This window comes from Eulemur rufifrons, chromosome 8, assembly GCF_041146395.1.
Source record: "Eulemur rufifrons isolate Redbay chromosome 8, OSU_ERuf_1, whole genome shotgun sequence".
NCBI lineage: Eukaryota > Metazoa > Chordata > Mammalia > Primates > Lemuridae > Eulemur > Eulemur rufifrons.
Window position 1 is genome coordinate 47,368,909 of NC_090990.1, and position 27,669 is coordinate 47,396,577.

At 34.5% G+C, this 27,669-nt stretch overlaps 1 protein-coding gene across 6 annotated transcripts in view; it reads right to left on the reverse strand.

The window, feature by feature from the left end:
* The window catches only part of DOCK7 (dedicator of cytokinesis 7), a 205,606-nt gene that overhangs the window by 167,724 nt on the left and 10,213 nt on the right, over positions 1 to 27,669 (reverse strand). For all 6 annotated transcript variants that reach the window (XM_069480085.1, XM_069480084.1, XM_069480083.1 and 3 more), the window contains exons 2-7: positions 21,237 to 21,342; positions 9,302 to 9,477; positions 9,043 to 9,111; positions 4,151 to 4,280; positions 3,843 to 4,055; positions 3,380 to 3,465 (exon numbers count right to left, since the gene is read on the reverse strand). In XM_069480085.1, coding sequence (XP_069336186.1) covers positions 3,380 to 3,465; positions 3,843 to 4,055; positions 4,151 to 4,280; positions 9,043 to 9,111; positions 9,302 to 9,477; positions 21,237 to 21,342 — 780 coding nt within the window. The remainder of the gene's footprint in view (positions 1 to 3,379; positions 3,466 to 3,842; positions 4,056 to 4,150; positions 4,281 to 9,042; positions 9,112 to 9,301; positions 9,478 to 21,236; positions 21,343 to 27,669) is intronic.

The window sequence follows — 27,669 nt, forward strand, 5'->3', positions numbered from 1 at the left end:
TTTTTTTCCTGCCTGTCTGACTTCTCCCTGCCAGAGCCAAAGTTGTGACAAGACAAATAACTCTACCACTTTAAATATTACTCCTATGACATTTGGTGTTAGCCATTTATGCAGAAGTCTGTTTCCACCCTGCTTGAACATCAAGGCCTTTCCCTTGGGTAGCCCATGAAAATGAGGATGGGTAGTAGTCCTAATGTAAAAATTAGCTAGAGAACGCTTACCTCTGTGAAATTATGATTTCTTAGCATTTCTAGGCTTCCAAAAAATTCTTATCAGTTTGACCATGCCTGGGAAGTTACTTCCCTGAATGTCTAGACCACTATAATACTAACAGTCTTCTTACTATTAGAAACAATTTTCTCATGCAGGATAAAGGAAGGCTATTCTTGGAGAATAAAATGTAAGAGAAATTATTTTCAAGAATTTATTAGTTTCTATAATTAACTAAAATAAAGCTATCATTTCTGACTCTTTCTGAACTCATAAAGTGACCTAAAGTTCTTCTCCACCTTAAGCCTTAATTCTTCTTATCATAGATAAATCAGATGTATATAATTCTTAGTTCAGAGCTTTTAACAAGAGCTGATCAAATGAAAGCTAAGGAAAATAGAATCATGTGAAAAATCATTCTATCTTTTCTCTAAAGGAAAAATAACTTGTAACTTTTACTAGTCAAGAAGATCATAAATAAAACTACAATGAGACACCACTTCACACCTACTAGGATGGCTATGATCAAAAAACCAGACAATAACAAGTGTTGGTGAAAATGTGGAGAAATTAGAATCCTCGTAACTTGCTCGTGGGAATATAAAATGGTGCAGCTGCTTTGGAAAACAGTCTGGATAACTCCTCCAAAAGCTAAACATGGGGTTACCATACCAACCATAATTCCACTCTTAGGTACATACCCAAGCAAAATGAAAACATATATACCACAAAAACTTGTACACAAATTATGAACATAATTAATAATACCCAAAAAGTGGAAACAATTCAAATATTCATTAACTGATGAACGGATAAACAAAATGTGGTTTATCTATCCAATGGAACATCATTCAGCAATAAAAAGAAATAGCAGTACTGACACATGCTACAACATAGATAAAATGTGAAAACATTAGGAAAACTAAGTAAAAGAAGCCAAACACAAAAAACCACATATTGGATGATTCCATTTATGGGAAATATTTAGAGTAAGAAATCTATAGAAACAGAAAGTAGACTGGCGCTTACCTAGGGCTGGAGGAGTTAGGCAAAACAGGGAGTGACTGTTAACAGGTAGGGGATTTCTTTCTGGGGTGATGAAAGTACCCTAAAATTTATTGTGATGATAGTGCCAAGATCTGAAATGTACTAAAACCCACTGAATTGTACACTGGCAAACTGATTGAATTCACTGATGAATTGTACACTGGATACACTTGAGTGAAATGCATAATATGTGAATTATATCTAAATAAAGCTATTATTTTTTTTAAAGCAGAAACAACCCAAATCTTTGTCAAATGATGAATGGACAAACAAAATGTGGTGTATCCACACAGTAGAATATTGGTCAGCCATATAAAGGAATGAATAGCTGGGTGCAATGGCTCACACCTATAATTCCTTTGGGAGGCCAAGGCAGGAGTATTGCTTGAGCCCGGGAGATGGAGGTTGCAGTGAGCTGTGATCACGCCACTGCACTCCAGCCTGGGCAACAGAGTGAGACCCTGTCACAAAAATAAGTAACTAAATAAAATAAATAAATAAAAGAAGGAATGAACTACTCATATATGCTATAACATAGATGAACCTTGAAAACTTATATTTATATGAAGAAGCCAGACACAAACGGCCACATATTTTATATAATTCCATTTATATAAAATATTCAGAATAAGTAAATTCATAGAGACAGAAAACAAATTAGTGGCTGCCAGGGGCTGAGAGAGTGACTGCTAATAGGTATTGCTATGGACTGAATTGTACGCCCCAAAAATTCTTATGTTAAAATCCTAACCCCAATGTGACTGTATTTAGAGATAGGGCCTTTAAGGAGGTAATTAAGGTTAAACGAGGTCCTAAGGGTACAGTACTGATCCCATGGAAGTGGTGTCTTTATAAGAAGACTAAGAAACCAAAGATGTCTCTCTTCCCATGTACACACAGAGGAAAGGTCCTGTGAGGACACAACAAAAAGGCAGCCATCTGCAAGCCAGGAAGAGAGGCCTCACCAGAAACCAACTGCCAGCACCTTGACTGTTGACTTCCAGCCTCCAGAACTATAAGAAATAAATTTATGTTGTTTAAGTCACCCCATCTTTGGTATTCTGTTATGGCAGCCTGAACAGACTAACACAAGTATGAAGTTTCTTTCTGGTGTGATAAATATTTTAGTGATAGTTGCACAACTCTATAAATACATAACACTGACTTGGACACTTTAAAAGGGTGAATTTTATGATATGTAAATTATATTACAATAAAGTTATTAAAAAAGTAAGAAGATTATAAGTAAGAACTGATGTTAAGTGTACAGATATTCAAAAGACTCAATGCAGTTAATCTATCAAACAAGTTTGTGGATAAATCTAAATATATAAAGCTTTAGCTTTCAAGAAAGGAAAGAAAACTGCCAGAATCATACAAAAAGTGGTCTGTCCCTATGAGTTGCTTCTTTTAGAAAGCTCTATGAATTGAAACTTCTTTTTTCTTACGTCAGAACTAATAATTAACTTATACTGTTAACAAGATATAATAAAAAGAGCATGGAGTTTATTTTTCAGTTAGTGATAGCATAATAATGAGCATGCTAATTAACTGCTGCTAATCCTTTTGAGTCCTGGTTTCCTCATTTGTAAAATGAAGAAAATAATATCTACCTTATAGAATTATTCTGAAGACAGCATGAAATAAAATAAGAGAAAGAACTTTGTAAAGCAGATTATAAATGTAAGAAACATCAGTAGAAGTAGAAGTCATCTAACTTTTTTAAGGGAAAAAAATATATACTTCAGAATCTTCAAAAACCAGAGCCTACCATGAAACAAATATAAAATCAGCTCTTTAAGGAAAAAGATACTTTTTCTTTATATTCCCCAATCAAGAACAATGTCTAGTAAATACTAACGATTTCAGTGAATATTTTCTCAAGTTTTGACACTAATTGTATAGCTGTGGCAAAGAGTTATCTTCGCCTGTGAACCACAAATGCTCTAAAGCTTAGCTTCACATATAAGTTTGAATGCTGAATAGCATTTAAAATTATGTATAAAATAATACTTCTCAAAAGGACACAAATACAAGTATAAAATCTACTAAGATTTTGTTAAACTAGTACTCAAAATATTACCCTGGAAAATAAAATTTATACAATAGAAGAGATACTCACTTGAGTGATAAACATTTCACAAGAAGTCTTTGACCAAAATGTTCTTTGGGTACATCAGGAACACTAAGCCTTTCTATTGATTCTTCCTACAAATTGACAAGCAACAACAAAATGAATATGCTCATCATATTTCAATTCTGTACAATTTATATTTTTATAAGAATCTATTTTACTAATCTTCTTAGTCTTCACAATTGAACAAAGAATGACCTATTTATCCACAAAGTCATTAAATCATAAGTATGTTCAATTCACAGAAATTACTCATTAAGAATAAATTCACTAGTATAAAAAGTATTCATTTATAAAAATTATAGCTATGTTTCAGTTAAATTTTATTCCCTACATTATTATAATACTATAATAAATATTAATATAAATTGTATTTTATAATATATATAAATCATACTCCCCAAATATCTATTTTGATAATCAGTGCTTCTTTATATGCAAACATCTATACCTCATCTGGTGATGGATGCAAAGCAAAGAGTTCCTTGTGACGGTTTGATTTCCTTTGGTCATCATTCTGACGGTCTATTTCTTCATTTGGAGTTCGATCGAGTAAATTGGGAAGCAAAGCATCAGGAAGTGAATTTTTTAAGTCAAAGATACTACAGGCCCAGCTACCCCTTGGAGTATCATCTATTGACATTGAACGTCTCTTAAGATCATCCTGTCATGCAAAACATTAAATATGAAAATATTAATAAATAGAAAATAAACTATTTTAAAATAAATTTTATAGTCATTTAAGAATAAAAATATTACTTGATCATCCTGGTAGTTGTTGCCATCCAAAGCTTCATCAGATTCAAAGACCTGTTTTGGCAAACCTTTTTGCCTTTCTTTCTGTTTATCTAGTGTATTGGGATTAAATCCTGTTCCCAGTTTATGATACCTATTTAAAATAAAATAAATAAATATCAAATTTTAAAAATTTTTCACTTTTTCAGCATTATTATGTAATAAGCCAAGTGTTATTTGCATTATTTCTTTACATAATTAGAATTTCTCCTAGTAGTTTTGAGTGTGTTAAATAATTAACCAGAGGTTTAAGAAAATTTCCATTCAAAGTTCCTTTAATCCAACTAAAGAGCAGATTATGAGTTCCCAAAAGCAAACCATATTTTCCTTCTTTCCATGCCTACCACATGTATATAATTTAGGTTGTACTTTCAATTCAGAGAACAGGTCAGTAAAAAGAAAACTTGGGAAGCCGGGTTGAAGAATAAAATGAGAAAGTAGAAAATAATATTATATTAATAGTAATATAAATTTCTAAAAGGTTAAATACATGTATATATAAAGCACTGAATCTTAAAATTTCAAAAAGCCAAGAAATTTTTTGCTATATCTCATTATTTACAAAAGATCTTAACCTAAAGCTGCAGACATGTAAAATGAAAAACAGCAAAATCTACACCACCATTGTATACATATATGATTTAATTAACATTTTTTATATATGTGGCTAAAAACAACTCAAATCTATGTAACCTTCTTTCCTAACAACCCAATATCCAACAATATCAAATGAGAGTTGATTAAAGAGCAATTATTGTCCATGATTTAACACTTTGTAGAGTCAAACTATGGGAATATTTTAATTGGAGCAACATAATAATGATTACCAGAAGATGATATGGTTCTTGCTATCAGCCAATTCATGAAATAGTGAAGGCTCTACATGACTACCTGTCTAGCCCCACACCATGACCATTTTTCTGACTTGTCTCTTGGCATTCTCACCCTCATTTATTCTATTCCAGTTACACTGTCCTCTTCACTCACTACACCTTAAACATTTCCAGCATGCTTTGAATATGGGGCCTTCGCATGTATTGTTCTTCCTAGTAACATTCTTCCCCCAGATATCCACAGGGCTCACTTCTTCACTTCCTTCAGGTCTGCTCAAAAATCACCCTATTAGTAAGCCTTCCTTATTTTACTTACATAAACAGAAAATGTTACCCCTCTTCTTGGCCCTCTCTATCCCTTTCACCCTATTTTTTTCTCCATAAGACTTATCTCTACCATATCTATTATATATTTATTTGTGTTTGTTTATTGTCTATTGACCTCTTGCCCCACTAGAACATAAGCTCCATGAGGGCAAAGAGTTGGTTTTATTCACTGTTGTATCATCAGTATTTACTGTAGTACCTGGTACATACAAGACTCTCAATAAACATTTGTTGAATGAATAAATAAAGTATTTTCTGTCCCTTTATCACTCTGCTCAATTATGGAAGAATTCTGTGGTTTCACCTTATCACTCACTATTTCATTCTTTAGCCATATCCACTCTACCAGTGAGCCCATCTGCTGAGTTTTTAATATTTTTCACTGATCTAAAGTTTAATTTCCAAAGGTAACTAATTGATTTTTATATGGTTAATATATCCTGTCACATATTTTATATACATTAATACATAAGTGTATTCATTATACTTATGGGTCTTAGTCTGTGTTCTATTGACTGTTTCCTAAATTATTAGTTCTTTTATTTGTAGTTTCTGATAATTCTCTTTCAAATGTATTGGCTTTGATCAAATACTTGGCAATTCTGGAGTCCATGTTCAGTTTAGAATTTGCATTCCCCACATTTGTCTTGAACTATTGTATCTGCTTACCCCAGCCATATCCAGTAGCTGTGGGGAAGATATAGATCATGCTGGCAGGCAAAGGCTGCCAGTACCTAGTCGTCTAGGTATGAGGGTTCCTTCTTCCTTCAAGGTATGCTCACCCTGGGCACTATCCTATCTGCTCAAGTACAGTTCCTAAAAAACAGGCAGTTGTCTCTGCTGCCAGTGGTGTACACACATGGTATAGGGGGTTTCAAAGTAACCGTGTCTCCAACATTTGCTCCAGGTCCCCCACCATTGCCTGTATTTACTGCTTCTGAGCTTAAAGCACTACTGAAGCTTTTGCATATATTTTCTCCTTAGATTATTCTTTCCTGTGATTTCTCTTACATTCCAATCACACCACCTTCTGTTTTTGACAAATACCTCATAACTTCTATTGATGAAAAGTACCCCTTTTGTCTTCCATTTACCAGAGCAGATAATGTATAATAACTAGTATAACAGACAAAAAATATATATATAAGCTTTAGAATATGATAGCCCTATGTTCTAATTCTGGTTACCTCACCTTTTGGCTTGTGGGACCATAGAGAAGTTATTTAACTACTCTGAGCTTGAGCTATCTTATCTATTAGAACCTTAAATTAGGTGAGTATAAAGTACTCAATAAAATGCCTAGCACATAGTAAGTTCCCATATTTAATTCCCTTATCCTCTTTCCTAAACCAAGGTTAGCAACCCCTTGATTAGAATTAAGTAACAGATTCCATGATTCTGAGATCAATATATTTTACAACTAACCTCTTCTTATTAAGATTTCTAATAATAGATTTCCAACATATATGCACAGAGGTAAAGCCTTTTGAATTATCTGACAGAGAAATAGTTTCTTTCAGTAATGTCTAAAATCTGGCTACTAGAATACTTACCAAAATTGTAAGTTCATAAAAACAGCTCTTCTATATAAAGGGCAGCAGACTGTGCTTTTATTAGGTCACACTAAAACTAAAAACCATGTCAGCATTATCCCCCAGAGTGATATTTAGCACAATATTAAGCCCAGTGAAATAAGACAGCAGCCATGGGGGCAAAACAATAAGCAATGTTTTTGCTAGTGCTATTTAGCATAGATTATTTCATTTGTGAAAACTATAATGTTGTATCAGAATTCTCCACTACTTCAGTCATTATGTCTCCTTTAGTAAAATAAGGCTAAGAAGTTTCAGTACAAAAACCCTTCTTTGTTATGCAAATTAGCAAAAGAAAAGTAGTTTTATTTTGTTTCTTAATCTGAGTTGATATTTCAAACACAGTCCATTAGAAAAATTAATTTGGGGTAGAACAAAACATTATTTTTAACAAATATTTACCTGACTAGATATACAGGTCAAGGACCTAAAACCATTAGTTAGAAATGGCAGAGACCTTTCAAATAGCTTGATCTGGAAAACTGGCTATTAGATTTAACTTAACTATCTAAGTTTCATTAAATTGGATTTTTTTGAGAAACAGAAATTATTCATCAATATCTTGCCATGATTTCACAAAAGAATTAGACTACAAAATCATTATCATCATATATTATCAGTTCTTAATGATTTATAATAATATAGAAATACTACTCCCACAAACCTATTACTTTATAAGGAAAATAAGTAAAAGTAATTGTGGAATTCCTGAGAAAATGGCGGCATATTGGGTTACTAAGTATGAAATGTCCAATTTCCTTAAGTACTAAGTTTGACAGTTGCTATCTCTGACATTTCACTTTGACACTTCTTGTTTTATTTTTATTTTGAGGGTACATTCTCAGTCTTTCAAAAGCACTTTTTGGCTTGTGAATAATCTTTCACGTTTTTTTAAGAGCAATTTTTGTGAAACCATGGATAAGTAAAAAATTCAAGTTATTTTCAAATATGAGTTCCAACATGGAACCAATGCAGTGCAGACAGACTTGAAAAATCAAGTGTTTGGGAAGGATGTGGCTAATGAACACACAGTACGTCAATGGTTTGAAAAGTTCCATTCTGGTGATTTCAATCTTGAAAATGAGTCACGTGGGCAACCTGAGACCAAGGTGGATAATGATGAGCTAAAAGCTGTAGTTGAAGTGAATCCACCTCAACCTACACGTGAAAAGCAGCAAGGTTTGACGTTACTATTCCAACAATATTGGACCATTTGAAACAAACTGGCAAGGTAAAGAAGCTGGATAGATGAGTTCCACATGAATTAAACAGGAATCAGAAGAAAAATCGTCTCAAAGCTTGCCTTTTGTTGCTGTCATGATATAAAGGCGAACCATTTCTACACCGTATTGTTACATGTGATGAAAAATGGATTCTTTTTGAGAATCACAAGTGTTAGGCACAACAGCTGGATATAGATTAAGTGCCGAAACACAGTTCAAAACCAAATACTCATCAGAAAAAACTAATGGTGCCTGTTTGGTGGTCCAACACTGGTATTATCCACTACAGCTTCATGAAACCTGGTCAATCAATTACAGGGGATGTCTACTACAACCAACTGGATGAGGATGCTTGCGATTAAAGGTCAACAGAGACAGGCCAATCCTCTTGCAAGACAGTGCTCGACCACATGTCTCACAAACAATGCTGCTCAAACTACAGAGCTGGACTTGGGAACGCTGTCATTCACTGTATTCACAAGACCTCGCACCAACTAACTACTACCTCTTCCAGGCTTTGGACCACTTCTTGCAAGGAAAAATATTCAATTCTCAACAAGCTGTGGAAAACACCTTTCATGATTTCATCACCACTCGCTCTCCAGGCTTCTTCGCTGCTGGCATAAACAAGCTACTGTTAAGATGGCAAAACTGTGTTGATAGTTTAGGTGCACACTTTAATTGTACTGCTTCTTGTTTGAGATATAATAAATTACACTTTTGGCTCTAAATCGGACATTTCATACATAAGATTATTCTTTGTTTCTTCAACTATTTTGTTTAAATAAATTTTCTTATCTCACAATTATTACTAATCTACCTTAATTCATTTACAAATCCTACTCAGTATTTTTAAATGTTATAATAAACATATAACTTACTTTCTGATCACAATTGCCCAGTCTTCTGTATAACTTCTTATACAATCTCTAACATGTGGATCCATTTCACTATTTTTAAAAAGAAAATATATTTGTAATTTAGAAAGGAAAGCACTGATATTTGTGAATTTGGTTGCTGCAGTTCATGTTCTTATAACAAGAAATGACATCAACACAAGAAATAGGCTCTAAATAATATAATGGAAGGCAGCCTTTCTATAGTTACACTAAAACCAAAAGTAGATAAATGTCTCCTTACCTTTCTTCAGGTACAGCTGAAACAAGGGTTCTGCAGTCCCGAGGACTATAAACAACTTCAATATCATCTGGAGGAAATTCAATCAATTCCCTTAAAGGCCCAGAATCCACAGCTAAAGGATGAGTAATGAGGTAATCTTCAAAATCTACTGGATCTACTGCTTCAGTAAGGGGCACCTTTATAAAAAGAGGAGGGAGTAAGAGGTAGACAGAAAGAGATGAATGTAAGAATTTTAAAACTTTAAATTTTAACCTAGTTCTTTCTAAAATTTAACATGTTTAGCCAGATGCGCTAAAGAAAACAAAAAGTGTTGGCCTTCTTAGACTCCTTTATGCTTTTGGTCATACTCTCTTTAACCTTCTTGATTAGACTTTGCCTATAATTCTCCCATAAAAATAGTAAGAATAATAATAATAAAGTGTTATTGTACTTTACAGTTTACAAAATACTCATTGAAAGAATTCTTTTTTCTTTTTTATATCTTTGGAATTTTCATAGTTAAGTTTCTAAAGTAGTGCTTTTACTTTATTTGTTATTGTTGATTATCCTAGTAAAAACATATAACCTGACTGTGGTAGGCTAAAAAATGGCCCTCCCAAAATTCTCCCCATCCTAATCCATAGCCCCTGTGCATGTTAACTTACATGGAAAAAAAATAAAAGAGTCTTTGCAGATGTGATTAAGGACCTTAAAATGGAGACATTATCCTGGATTATCTAGGCAGGTCGTAAATGCGATCACATATATCTTTATAAGGAAACAGAGGGAGATTTGGGCCATACACACAGGACAGAAAGCCACATGAAGATGGAACTGAAAGAGATTTGAAGATTCTGGCCTTAAAGATGTAAGTGATGTAGCCATAAGTCAAGGAATGCCAAAAGCCACCAGAATCTGGAAAACGCAAGGAACTGATGCTCCCCTAGAACCTCTGAAGGGAGCACAGCCCTGTCAAAACCTTGATTTCAGTCCAGTTATACTGATTTCAGACTTCTGGCCTCTAGCACTGTGGAGAATAAAGTTCTTTTGTTCTAAGCCACCAAGTTTGTGGTAATTTGCTACAGTAGCCACAGGAAACTAGTACACAGACCTCATTAAAAGTATCCACTAGCAATAATAAAAGATTCACGGTAATCGTTAGCCAGGATGAAATTTTTAATAACATACTTCTTATCTAGTTCAAGAAAGAAAAAACATTCAGGCAAAACTACAAAGGATATATACCAAATGTGCAGTTGTAGACCAATGAAAGTAAGACCATGTTATTTCTCAGGATGTTCATCTAGAATAAAAACACTGAAACTTGCCGCTGTGTAGGTATATGTTATTAAGCGGAAGGCGCTTTAATCTATGCTGTTTTGGACTGAACAACTACAGCAACATTTTAAAGATATTAAGTAAAATAATAAATGACTAATACATCTTAAATAGTCAAAAGACAGTAGTTAATATTATCATGATATGTTATCTCATTTAAACCTCTCCCAACCCCTGTAAATTAGAGGTAATTACCATTTCAATTCTACAAATAAAGGGATCCTTGTGCTCAAAGAAGTTAATCAAAGTCTGAAAATAAAGCCACAAAATGGTAGAACAGAAATTTGAAATTGAGTTTCTGAGCTCTAATATTTGTGGTTTTTTCTCGCATAAGCATTCTATCTTACTTATCCTATCAAGTACAAACTACACTATGATGTTCTTAACAAAGGGAAAGAAAGCAATCCAACAGGAAGAGAAATCATTCTTCAACCTTTGTTGCTGGAATAACTGAATGTCCATATGAAAAACAAATGAACCTCAGTCTTTACATCACAACATACACAAAAATTAAATTGAGATGGATCACAGACATAAACACAAATGCTAAAACTATAAATCTGCTAGAAGAAAACACAGCAGAATGTCTTTATGATTTAGGAGTAGGAAAAGTTTCCTTAGACATGATACAAGAAGGAACAATTATAGAAAATTTTGATATATCAAAAGAGACTATTAAGAAAATGATTAGGCAAGCCACACTAAAACAAAATATTTACAACACATATTTTATAAAAGACTAGTATCTAGAATATATAAAGATGTCCACAGCCTGGGCAACAATGAGACCCCATCTCTACAAAAAATTTAAAAAAAATTAGCCAGGCCTGGTGGCATGCACCTATAGTCCCAGTTACTTGGGAGGCAGAGGCAGGAGACAGCATGAGCCTAGGAGTTCACGGTTGCAGTAAGCTATGATGATATCACTGTACTTGAGCCTGGGCAACGGAGTGAGACCTTGTCTCCAAAAAAAAAAAAAAAAAGTCCTATATATCAATAATAAAAATAAACAAATAAAAGGGGAAAAAGTTGATATTTCACAAAAGAAAATACTAGAATGGTCAATAAACACATGAAAAAGTGCTCAACAACCAAAATTACTAGGGGTACTTCCCTTTCTAGGAAAACGGAGTAGACAAACTTTTCCTTATTCTTTCCACTAAGTAAAATTATAAACCCTGGACATTACATATAAAACAAACATAAGAAGATTCTGAAAGGTGGAGAGAAAAAGGCAGACCAGCAGGGAGACCTGGAGCTAGAGAAGCCCTTAACCCAGAAACACCAATGAACACAGAAGAAAAAAAAAAAGCCCCAACAGAAAAACTGTTCTCCCCAGCCAAATCATCAAGAAAGAGACAGCCTATCAAAACAAAAAAACACTTAGACAATAACTGCTCTACTTTAGCCAAACATTGCATGAAAACTGTGGCCCCACTCATACCCACAATAGCAAAGACCAAGTGGGGAGCTAGGCCTCTACTCTCACCAAGCTTTAACAAGGACCCCAACTCTTTTCACCAGAGTCGTAGAAGAGCAGTCCAAGTAGGAAGTTGGAATTTTCATACCTACTGAACAATAATGAGTACCTCAGCCTCACAGTGTCAACAGAGGCCACTTAGGGAATGTGGACATCCACTCTCACTAAGTGGCAACAAGGCTCCCCTTTCCTTTATCACTGGGGATGTGTCAGAAAGGCCTAGTGGAGAGTCAGTACCTCCACCAGTGCCCAGGATAAAGGCCACATACCCCTGGGTGTCAGTGGAGGTCATGTGAGGAACATTAATGAGGCACTACTGCCCTTCCCAGCCAAGTGGTATGAGCAGTGGTCCAGTAGAAGTGGGAACTCCCATTCCTGCCCAACAGTCTCAAGGAGCCCTCCTCCTCCTTGCATATCAATAGGATGAATGGGAAACCTGGACTTCTACCCCATTTGTCTGTAACAAGGTAATAAATACCCACCTATCTACAACCAGAGCAATGTCAGAGGAAGCCAGCTAAAACATGTTTAAATAAGATCTAGAGATTTACAACATGAGACCTAAAATGTCTAAGTTCCAATCAAAAATCTCTCATCACACTAGGAACCACGAAAATCTCAATTCAAATGAAAAAAGATAATCTACAGATGTCAATACCAAAATAAGAGATCTTAGCATTCTGTGACAAAGATTTTAAAACAAACATCATAAAAATGCTTCAACAGCAATTGCAAACACTTTTAAAACAAATGAAAACAGAAACTCTCTGTAAAGAAACAAAGTCTCAGTAAAAATAAATAAATAAAGATACAAAGAAGAACTAAATGGAAATTTTAGAACTGAAAAATACAGTAACCAAAATAAAAAATACAACAGGTGAGTACAATAGTAGAATAGAGGTGACAAAGGAGGTAAGAATCAGTTACCTTGAAGACAGAAAAATAGAAATTACCCAGTCTGAACAGCAGAGAGAAAATAGACTAAAAAACAAACCAAAACAAAACAAAACCAAAAACAGAACTTCAGAGATTACAAGAAAATATATGAGATTCATATCATCAGAATCCTGGAAAGTGAGAAAAAAGAGCACAAGGCAGAAAAATATCTAAAGAAATAATGGTTGAAAACTTCTAAATTTGACAAAAAGACATAAGCCTATAGACTCAAGAAGCTAAGCAAATCTTAAATAGGGTAAACCCAAAGAAACATATGCCAAGACACATTAGTCAAATTTCTGAAATCTAAAGACAAAATCTTGAAAGTAGTAAGGAGAAAATAACACCTTACTTCTAGAGTAAAAAAAATTCAAATTACAGATTTCTCATCAAAAATCATGTTGTCCAGAAGAAAGCGGCACGACATTTTTCAAGTACTTAAAGAAAAGAGGCCGCTCACGCCTGTAATCCTAGCACTCTGAAAGCCTGAGGCAGGAGGATCGCTTGTGGTCAGAAGTTCAAGACCAGCCTGAGCAAGAGCCAGACCCCCCCGTCTCTAAAAGCAATTTAAAAATTAGCCAGGTTTGGTGGCTATTAAATTGTCAATATTAATTGTAACAATAACATCAACAAGTAAGATTTTCACAAACCAACTGGAGTTACATATGCTTCACAAGGCCCCAGGCTCAAAACTAGCGTGAGTTAAATATAACTCATATGGCAGCTAATGTGTGATTGCGTACAGGGTTTCTGTTTGGGATGATGAAAAAGTCCTGAAAATGGATGGTGGTGATGGTTGTACAACACTGTAAATGTACTTAATGTCAGTGAACTGTACACTTAAAACTGGTTAAAATCATAAATTTTGTTATGTATATTTTACCACTATATATTATAAACATAAAGGTAAAACATAAATATATATAAATTTAAAAAATTTTTTCTAATTCAATGCTTCTCCACCCAGATATTATTTATAGGGCACTATACATTTCAGGATTCAAAATGTCACAAATGAATACTCAATGAAAATAATGACAAAACTTGGAAGGTCCATATTTATGTCTAATTCAAACTGAATTTTTCCTCAAAGAATGACCAACCGTATCAACAGAAACTGTCTGGGTAGGTGAGGAAGATATGACACTTCCTTAAAAAATCATAGAGAAGATAAACAACAATCTTGTTTTCAAAAGTCATGTATAAGGTCACTGGTGTCCACACAGTGGCTCCTGTCTGTAATCCCAGCACTTTGGGAGATTGAGTTGGGAGGATCGCTTGAGACCACCCTGAGCAACATAGCGAGACCTCATCTTTACAAAAAATTAAAAAAAAAAAAAATTAGCTGGGCATGGTGTCACCCACCTGTAGTCCCAGCTACTCAAGATGCTGAGGGGATAAGATTGCTTGAGATCAGGAGTTCAAGGCTGCCATGAGCTATGATCATGCCACTACACTCCAGCCTGGGCAACAGAGCAAAACTCAATCTCTTAAAAAAAATTAAAATAAAAATAAGTAAATAAAATAGATAAGGTCATTGGCTTTCTAGATGTAGTGTTAGCTAGACCTTGATCAAGGAAACATTTACTTTTGCTACAACAGTCCAACAGTCTCCATTCTCTCTTATGCCCATCAGAGAGAGCTGGCTGGGTTAGTATTGGCATGTCATGATGAGCTGCTTACAACTATAAATTATTTTGTAAGAGTTAAGACTCCAAAGAAAGATTCTATATTTACTGACCCAAAGAAGAGACTGGATCATGATTTTTTTGTTTTTTTGAGACGGGGGCTAGCTCTGTCACCCAGGCTGCAGTGTAGTGGTATGATCATAGTTCATTGCAGCCTCAAACTCCTGGGCTCAAGTGACCCTCCCTGCCTCAGCCTCCCAAGTAGCAGGTACATGCCACCACACCAGGATAATTTTTTTTTTTAATTTTTTGTAGAGATGGGGGGGTCTCACTGTGTTGCTCAAGGTAGTCTTGAACTCCTGGCTTCAAGTGATCCTCCCATTTCAGCCTCCTAAAGTGCTAGGATTACAGGCGAGAGCCACCACGCCCGGCCTGGATCATGATTTTATAAAAGAGAGTTGGCAGGGCAGTAAGCAGGGCTAAAGATGTCAGAGAGAAGTAAAAGTGGAACACCACAAAAATCTCTCATAGGCAATATGAGACACTGTCATACTTCAACAATAATTGCATTGGAATCTTACCTGACGTGTTTATCATTGAAATCTCTTTTCAATCCTTTCTCGTGTACCATCAAAAATTCTGGTATTTAATGAGTGGTTATTTTGGGGAATAAAAGGGCAAGAGCTAAAGGATTTCTTTGTGAGGTGATGAAAATGTTCTAAATTGACTGTGGTGATGGCTGCCCATATCCTTGAATATATAAAATCCACTGAACGGTACACTTTAAATGGATGAATTGCACAGTATGTGAATTACACCTCAATAAAGCTGTTTAAGAAGTAGAGCCAGAATCCAATCAGTTAACAGGAAATAGAGGGTGAGAGAGAAACAATTCTACAAGAAAGCAAACATAAAATCCCAAAGGCAGTAAATTCTATAAGACAATTCATTTCCTCAATAAGTCAATGACACAATAATGAAGTTATAACTTGGAGGAGGGAGAAACAGCTTTAGTTTTTTTTAAAAATACTCAAGTGATCTAACACCAAATTCCACCTTTGGATCTTGTTTGGATTCTGATTTGAATAAACCAACTGTAAAAAGACATTTATGAGACATCAAGGAAATTTAAAATGCACTGGATAGTAAATGATACCAAGGAATTACTGTTAATCTTGTTAAGTGATAATAGCAGCAATGTAGTTAAGAAAATGTCAATATGTATACTAGTCTTTCTACCTCAGAGAATGTCTGAAGACTCTCATAATTTAAAAAGTACTTCTTCGGGGAGAATACAAAGAGAGAGATTGAAGTTAGCAAGCACTGACAACCTTTTGAAGGAATTTTATTGCAAAGAAGAGCAAAGAAATACTGGGAGTTAGAGACTGGTGGGAAAAGTGGGGCAAAAAGCAGGATTTTTTTAAACGGGAAAAATAACAGCATGCTTGAATACTGATAGGAATGATCCAGTAAATAGAGAGCAAAACAATGATGATATAAAAGAGAAAGGAGAATTACTAAAGTACTATACTTGAGTGATTGAGAGAGTTGTGATCTAGTAAATAAGTGAAGGGATTACCCTCCATAGTACTCTAGTGGTTCCTCTGTAGTTACTAGTGAACAGGTAGACTACACGGGTACAGATAGTAGGATAGATGTGGTGGTGGGAGTAGGTGGACGTTCTCTTCTGACTGCTTCAACTTTCTCAGGAAATAAGAAGCAAAGTCATACTACGAGTGAAAATGGTAAAGAAGGATGACAAGTTTAAGGAGAGAATAGAAGGCGTGAAATAAGTAAACTAAAATACTTAAAGAATGAATGGACTAGGAAAAAATAATGCCTGCTTGCAATATTAAAGACTTCATGAGTTTGTGGTCATAAATTTAAAGTGAGACCAGTCAATGGAATTGTGTGTTTTTCTCTAGCCACATTCAGCTGCACAGATGCAGGTACGACATAAAGAGAGATTTGGATTTAAACACCACAGAGGTTGTACCAAGGGGTACAATGACGTGAGAAAAGCTTAAGGAAGTCAAAAGTACATGGAAGAGAGTAACTATATAGATCAACATATAATTTAGGTTTGGTAAAAGGAGAAAAGAGGACAAGGGGTAAGGGACAGTAAAAAGTTAGTGGGTTCATGGATTCTAGGTCCTGGTGGGGCAGAAGGACAGTTAGAGTCAGGGTACCAGAATAAGAGGGCAAGAAAGATAAGAGGTGGTGATCAGAGAGTGGGAAGCACAAAACTGAGATTACACATGGTACACAGTTATTCATAATGACAAAATCTAGGATCTGACTATCGGAATTTTGAGTAGTTGAGTTGTAATACAGGATGCAAGACATTATCACCATAGGAGAGGAGCTCAAGATCCCAAAAATGTATTGGAAGGATCATCTCCATGTACACTGAAATCACCCAGAAATCCATATATTCTAAAATTTCTCAAATTAGCATGTTACTGTAATTAAAAGTAAACCTGTTTTAAAATTTTAATAACATAAACATTATATACATATCATTACAAGTCAAACTGTTATTTCCCTATTTATTCAATAACAAGTACCCTTTCATAGCTAAATGAAAAAAATGTTAATATATGTTAACTTCATCCTATCATGCTTATGTAATTTTTTAGTTTTTCACAGCATTTGAAAAAATAACCTCTAGGCCGGGCGCAGTGCTCACGCCTGTAATCCTAGCACTCTGGGAGGCTGAGGGTGGATTGTTTGAGCTCAGGAGTTCGAGACCAGCCTGAGCAAGAGTGAGACCCCATCTCTACTAAAAATAAAAAGAAATTATATGGACAACTAAAATTATATACAGAAATAATTAGCTGGGCATGGTGGCACATGCCTGTATTCCCAGCTACTTGAGAGGCTGAGGCAGGAGGATTGCTTAAGCCGAGGAGTTTGAGGTTGCTGTGAGCTAGACTGACGCCACGGCACTCACTCTAGCCCGGGCAACAAAACGAGACTCTGTCTCAAAAAAAAAAAGAAAAAGAAAAAATAACCTCTAATTTTAAGACAAATGAAGGTACATTTTAAATTCATATTCCTAATATAACTAATAAATATGAGTTTTTATCAACTCTGATTATCCTCATGCCAACTTAATAAGAGAATGCTTATTTATGTCTCTGACACAGGACCTGGCTTACAGTAATGATTCAATAAATATAAATTCATTTTTATTAAAGGGGACAGATAATACTACAAACCCACATAATTATTTAACATTTACTTCAGGGCTTATTTCCAAAATAGATTCCTAAATTTTCACATAATGAATTACCTTGGGTCTCCAAAGTTCTAAATATAAAATTCCAGAATTGACTAAATCCTGAATGTAAAGTTTCAGAGTTGACTAGGAAACCAACACTTCTTTTTTTCTTTTTTTAAATTTTAATAGATTTAGGGGGTACAAGTTGAATTCCGTTACATGTATATATTGTATAGTGGTGGAGTATGGGCTTTTGGTGTACCTATCACCCAAGCAGTGTGCACTGTACCCTACAGGTAATTTTTCATACCTCATCCCCTCCCACCTTCCCCCCTTGTGAGTCTCCAATGTCCATTATACTACCCTGTGTGCCCCATATAGCTTTAGTTTAGCTCTCACTTATGAGTACCTGTGGCATTTATTTTTCTGTTTCTGAGTTACTTCACTTAGAATAATGGCCTCCAGTTCCATCCAAGTGGCAGCAAAAGTCATTATTTCATTCTTTCTTATCACTGAGTAGTACTCTATTTTATATCTATATCAATATAGATATATATGCATACACACATATATATCATACTTTCTTTGTCCACTCATCAGTTGATGGGCACTTAGGTTGATTCCAGATCTTTGTGATTGTGAATTGTGCTGTGATAAACATACGAATGCAGGGATCTTTTTAATATAATTATTTCTCTTCCTCTGGGTAGATATCCAGTAGTAGGACTGCAGGACCAAATGATAGATCGACTTATATTTCTCTGAAAAATCTCCATACTGATGTCCATAGAGGTTGTACTGATTCACATTGCCACCAATAGTGCATAAGTGTTCCCTTTTCACCATATCCACATCAACATCTATTGCTTTTTTAACTTTTTAAGAATGGCCATTTTAATTGGAGTAAGATGGTATCTCATTGTGGTGTTAATTTGAATTCCCCTGATGATTAGTGATATTGAGCATTTTTTTATGTTTTTTGGCCATTTGTATATCTTCTTTTGAAAAATGCTTGTTATGTCATTTGCCCACTTTTTAATGGGGTTGCTTTTTCTTGCTGAGTTGTCTGAGTTTCCTGTAGACTCTGGGTATTAGTCCTTTGTCAGACACATAGTTTTTGAATATGTTCTCTCATTCTACAGGTTGTCTATTTATTCTTTTGATTATTTCTGCTATTCACAGCTTTTTAGTTTAATTCAGTCCCATTTGTCATTTTTTTTTTTTTATTACATTTGCTTTCGGGGTCTTAGTCATAAACTCTTTGCCTAGGCCAATGTCTAGAAGAGTTTTTTCCTAGATTTTTTTCTAGGATTTTTATTGTTTCAGGCCTTAAAATCTTTGATCCCTCTTGAGTTAATTTTTTCATATGGTGAGAGATAGGGGTCCAGTTTCATACTTCTGAATATGGCTCTCCAATTTTCCCAGCACCATTTATTGAATAGTGTGTCCTTTCCCCAGTGTATATTAATATTTTTGTCTGCTTTGTCAAAGATCAGTTGGTTATCGATATAGGATTTTATTTCTGGGTTCTCTACTCTGTTCCATTGATCTATGTGTCTACTTTTATGCCAGTACCATGTTATTATGGTTACTACAGCGTGCAGTATAATTTGAAGTCAGGTAATGTGATGCCTCCAGTTTTGTTTTTGTTTCGTTTTTTTGTTTGTTTTTGGCTTTTTTGCTTAGTATTGCTTGGCTATTCAGGATCTTTCTTGGTTCCGTGTGAATTTTAGAATTGTTTTTTCTAATTCTGTGAAAAATGACCTAGGTATTTTGGAATTGCACTGAATCTACAGATTTCTTTGGGCAATGTGGTCATTTTAACAATATTGATTCTTTCGATCCATGACCATGGGATGTTTCTCCATTTCTTTGTGTCATCTATAATTTCTTTCATCAGTGATTCATAGTTCTCATTGTAGAGATCTTTCACCTCCTTGGTTAAATTTATTCCTAGGTATTTTATTCATTTTGCAGCTATTGTAAATAGGATTGAGTTCTTGATTTGGTTCTCAGCTTGGTCTTTTTTGGTGTATAGAAATGCTATTGCTTTTTTGTACATTTCATTTTATAACCTGAGGCTTTGCTGAATTCATTTATCAAATCTCCTCTTTTGGAGGAGTCCTTAGAGTTTTCTAGGTGTAAGATCCTATCATCAGCAAATAGAGATAATTTGACTTCCTCTTTTCCAATTTGGCTGCCCTTTATTTCTTTCTCTTGCCAACTGCTCTGGCTAGCACTACCAGTTGACCAAAAGTGGTGAAAGTAGGCATCCTTGTTTTGTTCCAGTTCTCAGGGGGAATACTTTGAACTTTTCCCCATTCAGTATGAAGTTGGCTGTGGGTTTGTCATATATGGCTTTTATTATTTTTTTATTTTGAGGTACATCCATTCTATGACAAGTTTTTTTTGAGGATTTTTACCATGAAAGGATGCTGGATTTCATCAAATGCTTTTTTTGAATCTACTGAGATGATCATATGGCATTTGTTTTTAATTCAGTTTATGTGGTGAATCATATTTATTGACTTGCATATGCTGAACCATCCTTGCATCGCTGGGATAAAATCCACTTGATCATCATCAATTATCCTTTTTATGTGCTGTTGGATTCAGTTTGCTAGTATTTTATTGAGGATTTTTGCATCTATGTCCATTAGAGATAACTGGCCTGTAGTTTTCTTTATTTGCTGCATCCTTTCCTGGCTTTGGTATCAGAGTGATACTGGCTTCATAAGATGAGTTGGGGAGGATTCCCTCCTTCTCAATCTTTTGGAACAGTTTCAGTAGGATTGGCACCAGTTCTTTATGTCTGGTAGAATTCAGCTGTGAAACCATTTAGTCCTGAGCTTTTGTATTTGCTGAGAGGTTTTTTTTATTACTGATCCAATCTACTCATTATTGGTCTATTTAGGAGTTCTATTTCTTCCTGGTTCAATCTCAGGAGGTTGTATGTTTTCAGAAATTTATCCATTTCCTCTAGGTTTTCTAGTCTGTGAGCATAGAGTTATTCATAATAGTCTCTGATGATCTTTTTTATTTCTGTAGTATCAGTTATAATGTTTCCTTTTTCATTTCTGAATTGTGTGTATTTGGATCTTCTCTCTTCTCCTCTTGGTCAGTCTAGCTAGTAGCTTATCAATTTTGTTTATCTTTTTGAAGGGAAACCAACATTTCTATAACATCCCCTAACACCCTTTCCCAATTCAGATTTCAAGAGTGAGGTAGCAATAAGTAAGGTTGAGACTAGGGATAGAACTCAATCTATTAGCTCTTACCTTTCCACTATTTTTTCATGACCTAGTCAGTAATTCACCAAAAACATACTATATTTTGAAATATGCTACTTACTGTGGTGTGATGGGATATATTGCCAACAATGTTGAGGTTTTTGAGCAGTTGGGGAGAACCACTATATTGTCCAGAGATCTGCTTCCTAACTTCAGCTGCCACAGTTCTATAACAAAGAAAGCAAATATATTATATACAATATTTTTTTAAAAACCTAGTTTAAAATGGAGGAAAGCTAAGTATATTAAAGATTCATTTAAAGAACAACAAAATCTCGGTATATCAGTAAGGCTATAAATTCATAACATATTTCAGGAAATACTTTTCTGGCTTATAATTACATTAAATTTCTTTATAATGCTCATGTAGAGTACAAGAGTAACAACCAACTTACATGAGATGGTTTTTTTATATGGTACTTTAGGAAACATACTTTGGCCTATGATAAAACTGGAAGGTCTAAAAAGCTAGATATAGCTGGAAGCTATAAAAAGATGTATATATTAAAATGTATTATATATACTTTAAGGATATAAAGTTAATTCTAAAATATTTTATAAACAAATCAACATATGATAAGAATTAGGAAGAAAAAACTCGGGAGTGTTTTCAAGCTAATGGTTTAATTCAGAGCCCTCAACATCTTGGTCCCCATTAGAATTTCCAGGTGAGTTTCAAAACAATCTCGTTTTCCAAATATTTTCCAGATTTGGGATGTAATCATTTTCCCTACTTCTTTTCAATAACTTCTTCCTTCTTTCATATTCAATCATTCCACACAAATTTATTGAGCATTGTTATGAGCCAACTACACAATTAGAAATTTTTTATGCAGAAACAAAAGAGTTATTCTTTAAGGCTCACGATAGTGAATTAGCTCAATTTTTTTAATAGGTGACTTGAGGTACTTTAGATCATATTTGTGTTTTAAGAGGCAAACTCATTATTCATAACTTCCAAAATGTGGAAGCAATCAAGCTGTCCTTTAATGGATGAACATAACTGAGGTTCATCTATAAAATGGAAAATTATTCAGTGGTAAAAAGAAATGAGCTACAAGCCATGAAAAGACATGGAGAAAACTTAAAAGAATATTGCTAAGGGAAAGAAGTCAATCTGAAAAAGCTACATACTCTATGATTCCAAATACATGACATTCTGGAAAAGGCAAAACTATGGAAGACAGTAAAATGTCCAGTGGTTTCCAGGGGCTGGGTGTAGGCGTGGGAGGTGAAAGGAGGAATCAATAAATAGAACACAGGGGATGTTTAGGGCAATGAAACTATTCTGTATGATACCGTAATGGTAGATACATGTCATCATATTTTTGTCAAAACCCATAGAATGCACAACACAAAAAGTGAACCCTACCTAATGTAATCTACTGCCTTTAGTTATTAATAATGTACATCAACATTGGCTCATTAATTATAATAAATGTACCACACTAATGCACGATGTTAATAGGGGAAAATTGGGGGGAGGGGTACATATGGGAACACTCCATACTTTCCACTCATTTTTCCGTAAAGCTAAAACTGCTCCTCAAAAAAGTCTACTAGTTTAAAAAAAATGGTTAACTCTGAATAGACAAGGAAGGAAGAGAAGAGCATCAAGAAAACAACTAGAGGTTAGAGTTGAAAGTTGGAGAGGGAATGAAATCTTTGAGGAGAACAGATTGAGGAGAGGGTAAAAGGCAAATTCTGTAAAAATTCTCTAAGTAAAAAGAAAGGAACATTCACTTCAATTTTTAGGACTTCATTAGGCCTTTTAATCTTTTCATCAAAACTGAGATGAGAGTATGAAAAAGTTTTTTAAAAGATAGTGAGACACAAATACTTTGTCTACCTACCTCAGTATACTCAACTCAGTCTACCAATCTCAGCACTATCTCAGTGTTTCTGGGGCTAAAGCATGAGTAACCTGAATCATAAATGACTATATTTCATCAAATTCAAGATGTCATTAACTGTTAAGAATTAGTGTTACTCTATGCATAGCTAAGAAAAAAAAACCTTACAATTAACCACCACACCAACAATTATTTCAGAAGATATTAAAATGTGAAACTTAAATGAAATATGGTTATTTTGAAAAGAGGCATTTTTGTTTAACAAAAAATATAAAAATTGCAATGCCCATATTATAAATATCTATATTCTACATGACAGAATTTCCCAAAATAGGAATATCAGTACTAATTTGAAAATAAAGTGTGATAATACAACAAGAACCATTTCCAAAATGAGATATAATAGCAATAAAAATATCTGCAACCCAGACAAGGGATGTATTTATATTAAGACCTTCTAAAAAGATTTCATAGAATGGTGGTAAGAAAATCTTACCAAATAAAAAATAGTATCTCTTAACCATACCATGATCCAAAGTATGCAAGAAAAAAATATGATGAATAAATACATGCCCTGATGTTGGTTAAAATCCTTTATCATGGATTACTTTTTGCAATAACAATTTTTCTTACTCCTAGGAATAGCTGACAGAGTAAAGGAAAACAAGGAAGTCTTTTTTTTTTACCGACATAATAATAAGCTATTAATATTAACTGCAAAGAAGAAAGAAAAATAAGTCAAAAACTTATGTTCCTAAATCATAAATATGAAAATGCCTTCTTCCCCACCCAAGGAAACATGATTCAATATTTGACCTATTTATTTCTTTATCAATTCTTCTCCATTTCTACCTCACTATGTTAACAATCATTATAGTTTTCATAAAAGAAAGCATCTGCTCAGGCCATCCACCATAGGCTGCTAGAAACAACCAGCAAAGGACCCATATTTGGGGGAAAATCATGTTGCTTTTAACTTTCCTCTAACCCACTCCTACTTTCAGATGCCCTATCTAGCCATGATCTCCAGAATGACCCAACGATGATGATAAATAAGGCCAGTGTAGGCCTGCCTCTCTCATCTCTAGTCATTCATTATGGGTCCAGAAGTAAAGTCTGAGTAAAGATGAGTAAGGAGAATTCAGACTAAACTCTCCTTATAAGAGAGGTTAGTTGAGTTACTCCCATAAAGTCACAAAAAATAGCTGCAATGTAATATGTCAAATAAGAGAATAAGAGTTCTTGGGACTGGTACTACTTATACCTAAGTCATATGGAAGAAGTGAAGGGTACCATGGACAAGACAAAAAAAGGATAGCTAAAAATCCCCAAAAGAAAAGGGATAAGAACACTGATACTCCAATACTGTGAAAAGTCCAAGATGGATTGTATCAGAGTTCTAACATTGTGTATAGTTGGTATTAAAGATAAAGAAGGAGATTCTCTGGGCTTGGACCTAGTTTGCAGCAGCTTGGCTAAAATACACCAAGGAGGTCCAAATCATCAGTAAATACAGGACTCGCTATGGTGCCTCCATCAGGAAAAGGTGAAGAAAATTGAAATCAGTCAGCATGGCAAGTACACTTGCTCCTTCTGTGGCAAAACCAAGATGAAGAGAGAAGCTATGGAGATATGGCACTGTGGTTCCTGCAAGAAAACAGTAGCTGGTGGTACCTGGACCTACAACACCACTTCCAGTGTCCATCAGAACACTGAAGGAATTGAAAGTCCAGTAAAATGTCCACCTTTTCAGACATCATTATCCCATAATATAGGGGTTAATTTATGTAACAGAAAGAAAGAAGTGGGGAGGAAGGAAGGAGTGAGAGAAGGAAGGAAGGAGGGAGGGGAGGGAGGAAGGAAACAAAATGAAGGAAGGAAGGAAATGAAGGAAACGAAAGAAGGGAAAGAAAGAAGGCCAGGCCACTGGCTCATGTCTACAATCCCAGCACCTTGGGAGGCCGAGGCTGGAGGACTGCTTGAGGCCAGGAGTTTGAGACTAGCCTGAGCAATACAACAAGCCTCCATCTGTACAAAAATTTAAAAATTTGCCAGGCATGGTGGCACACACAGGTAGTTCGAGCTACTTGGAAGGCTGAGGCAAGAGGATTGCTTGAGTCCAGGAGTTGGAGGTTACAGTGAGCTATGATGCACTCCATCTAGGTGAGACCCTGTCTCAAAAAATAATACTACTAATAATAAGGAAAATAGATTAAAGAAAACAACACTGTATCACCTACTAAGTATTTGTGCAAAAACGTTTTGACCTGAATTGAATCAAACCTTTACATCCAACTTCCAGTTTGCAGGAAATATAGAGGACAGCGTAACAAGTTAATACCACAAGGAAGCAATCAGACAAAAACTAGAAGGTGGGTCATTCTATATATTGGATAAATGTGATGGATAAATAAAGAAATAAGGGCAGTGGGCTAAGTTTTAGCATTAAAAAAGCCTTAAGACTAAAAGACAAAGTCTATTTAAGAGAGGAGGGAAAAACACACTAAGATATAATCAAATACAATATATAGTTATTACGGGATCTTGATTTGAACAAAAATGAAATATATTTTTGCTGTGATCTATAGCATTTTGCTATACTTCAATTTCATCAACTAAAACATGGTGATAATATTGTTCCCTACTTCATGGAACATATTAAATTATAACTACAGGAAACAAATTCAAAAATTTAGCATTTATACATATTAACACTGACCCGAAATTGGCAATTAAAAACAGAGAAAAAAAACCTCCACTATTGAAAGGTAATCCTCCCAAAAGGAGATAAATTTATCTTAAATCCCATCCTACTTCATAAAAATAAAGCCAGAATCTTCTTACCCACAAATGTACAAACTATATCCTGGTATAAACTGCATATAATTAGTTGCTAAATCTTGTTTATTCTAACTGTTAAATACTTCTCAAATCTTTGTACCCTCCTTCCCTTTCTTATAGCATCTGCCTACAAAAACATCATACTTAATGGTGAAAGTTCGAATGCTTTCCTTCTTAGATCAGGAGGTCTGTTCTCACCACTTCTATTCAACACTGTACTGGAGGTTTTAACCAGTGCAACAGGAAAAAGAAAAAAGGAAAAGAAATGGAAAGCATTTAGATTGGAAAGAAAGAAATACAATCATCTTTACTCACAAACAAAATTGTTTTATACACAGAAAATTCTAAGGAACCCACGAAAAAACTACTAGAAAAACAAGTTCAGTAAGACCAAAGGATATATAAGTTCAATATTCAAAAATCAACTCTGTTTCTGTATACTAGCAATGAACAAATTAAAATTAATTGAATTCCATTCATAACATCAAAAATAGTAAGACATCTAGAAATAAATTTAACAAGAGAAGTATAAGACTTGTACACTGAAGACTTCAAAACATTGCTGAGAGGAATTAAATAAGATCTAAATAAATGAAGAGATGCTCCATTTCATGGACTGGAAGATTTGATATTGTTCAGAGGGCAATTCTCACCAAATTGATCTACAGATTTGATGCAACCTCTATCAAAATCCCAAAATGATTTTTGCAGAAACTAGCAAACTTTAAATTGATATTGATCCTAAAATGTATATGGAAATGTAAAACTCCAGAATAGCCAAAACAATTTTGAAAAGGATGTAAAAGGTTAGAGGACTCACATTTAATGAATTTCAAAATTTTCTTCAAAGCAAAAGTAATTAGAACAGTGTGATAATGGTTTAAAAACAAACACACAGATCAGTGAAACAGAACCAAGAGTCAAGAAATAAACTCTGATATTTATGGTCAACAGATTTTTGACAATGATGCCAGGCAATTCAATTAGACAAAGATAATCTTGTCAACAGAGTGTTTTAACAATTGAATATCCACATGCAAAAGATAGATTTAGACCTATATCTCAAACCATGCACAAAAATTAATGCAAAATGGATCATAAACTTAAATGCAAGAACTAAAACTATAAAATTTTTAGAAAATCTTCATGACCCTGGACTAGGTAAAGAATCTTAGCTACAACACCAAAATCATGATGCATGAAAGAAAAATATCAATGAACTAGACTTCATCAAAATTAAAAAACTTTGTGCATCAAGTCACCACTAAGAAAATGAAAAGACAGGCCAGAAAGAAAATATTTGTAAATCATACATCTAATAAAGGACTTACATCCAGAACATATAAAGAACTCCTACAACTCAAAAACAAGATAAATTATCCCATTTAAAAATGAGCAAAAGATTTAGATATTTCACCAAAGAAAATATGTGAATGGCTAATAAGCACATGAAAAATATCACTAGTCATTAGGGAAATGCAAATCAAAACCAGTATGAAATACCAACTCACACTCACTAGAATGTCTATAATCAAAAAAACGACAATAACAACTGTTAGCAAGGATGTGGAGAAATTAGAACCCTCATACACTGCTGATGGGAATGTAAAATGGTGGTCACTGTGGAACAGCTTGGTAGTTCCTCAAAAAGCTAAATGTAAAATTACTATATGACCCAGCAATTCCACTCCTACATATGTGGAACTAAGAATTGAAACCAAGCATTCAAACAAAAGCTTGTATGTGAAGGTTCATATTGGCACTATTCACAATAGTCAAAAGGTAGAAATAATCTAAATG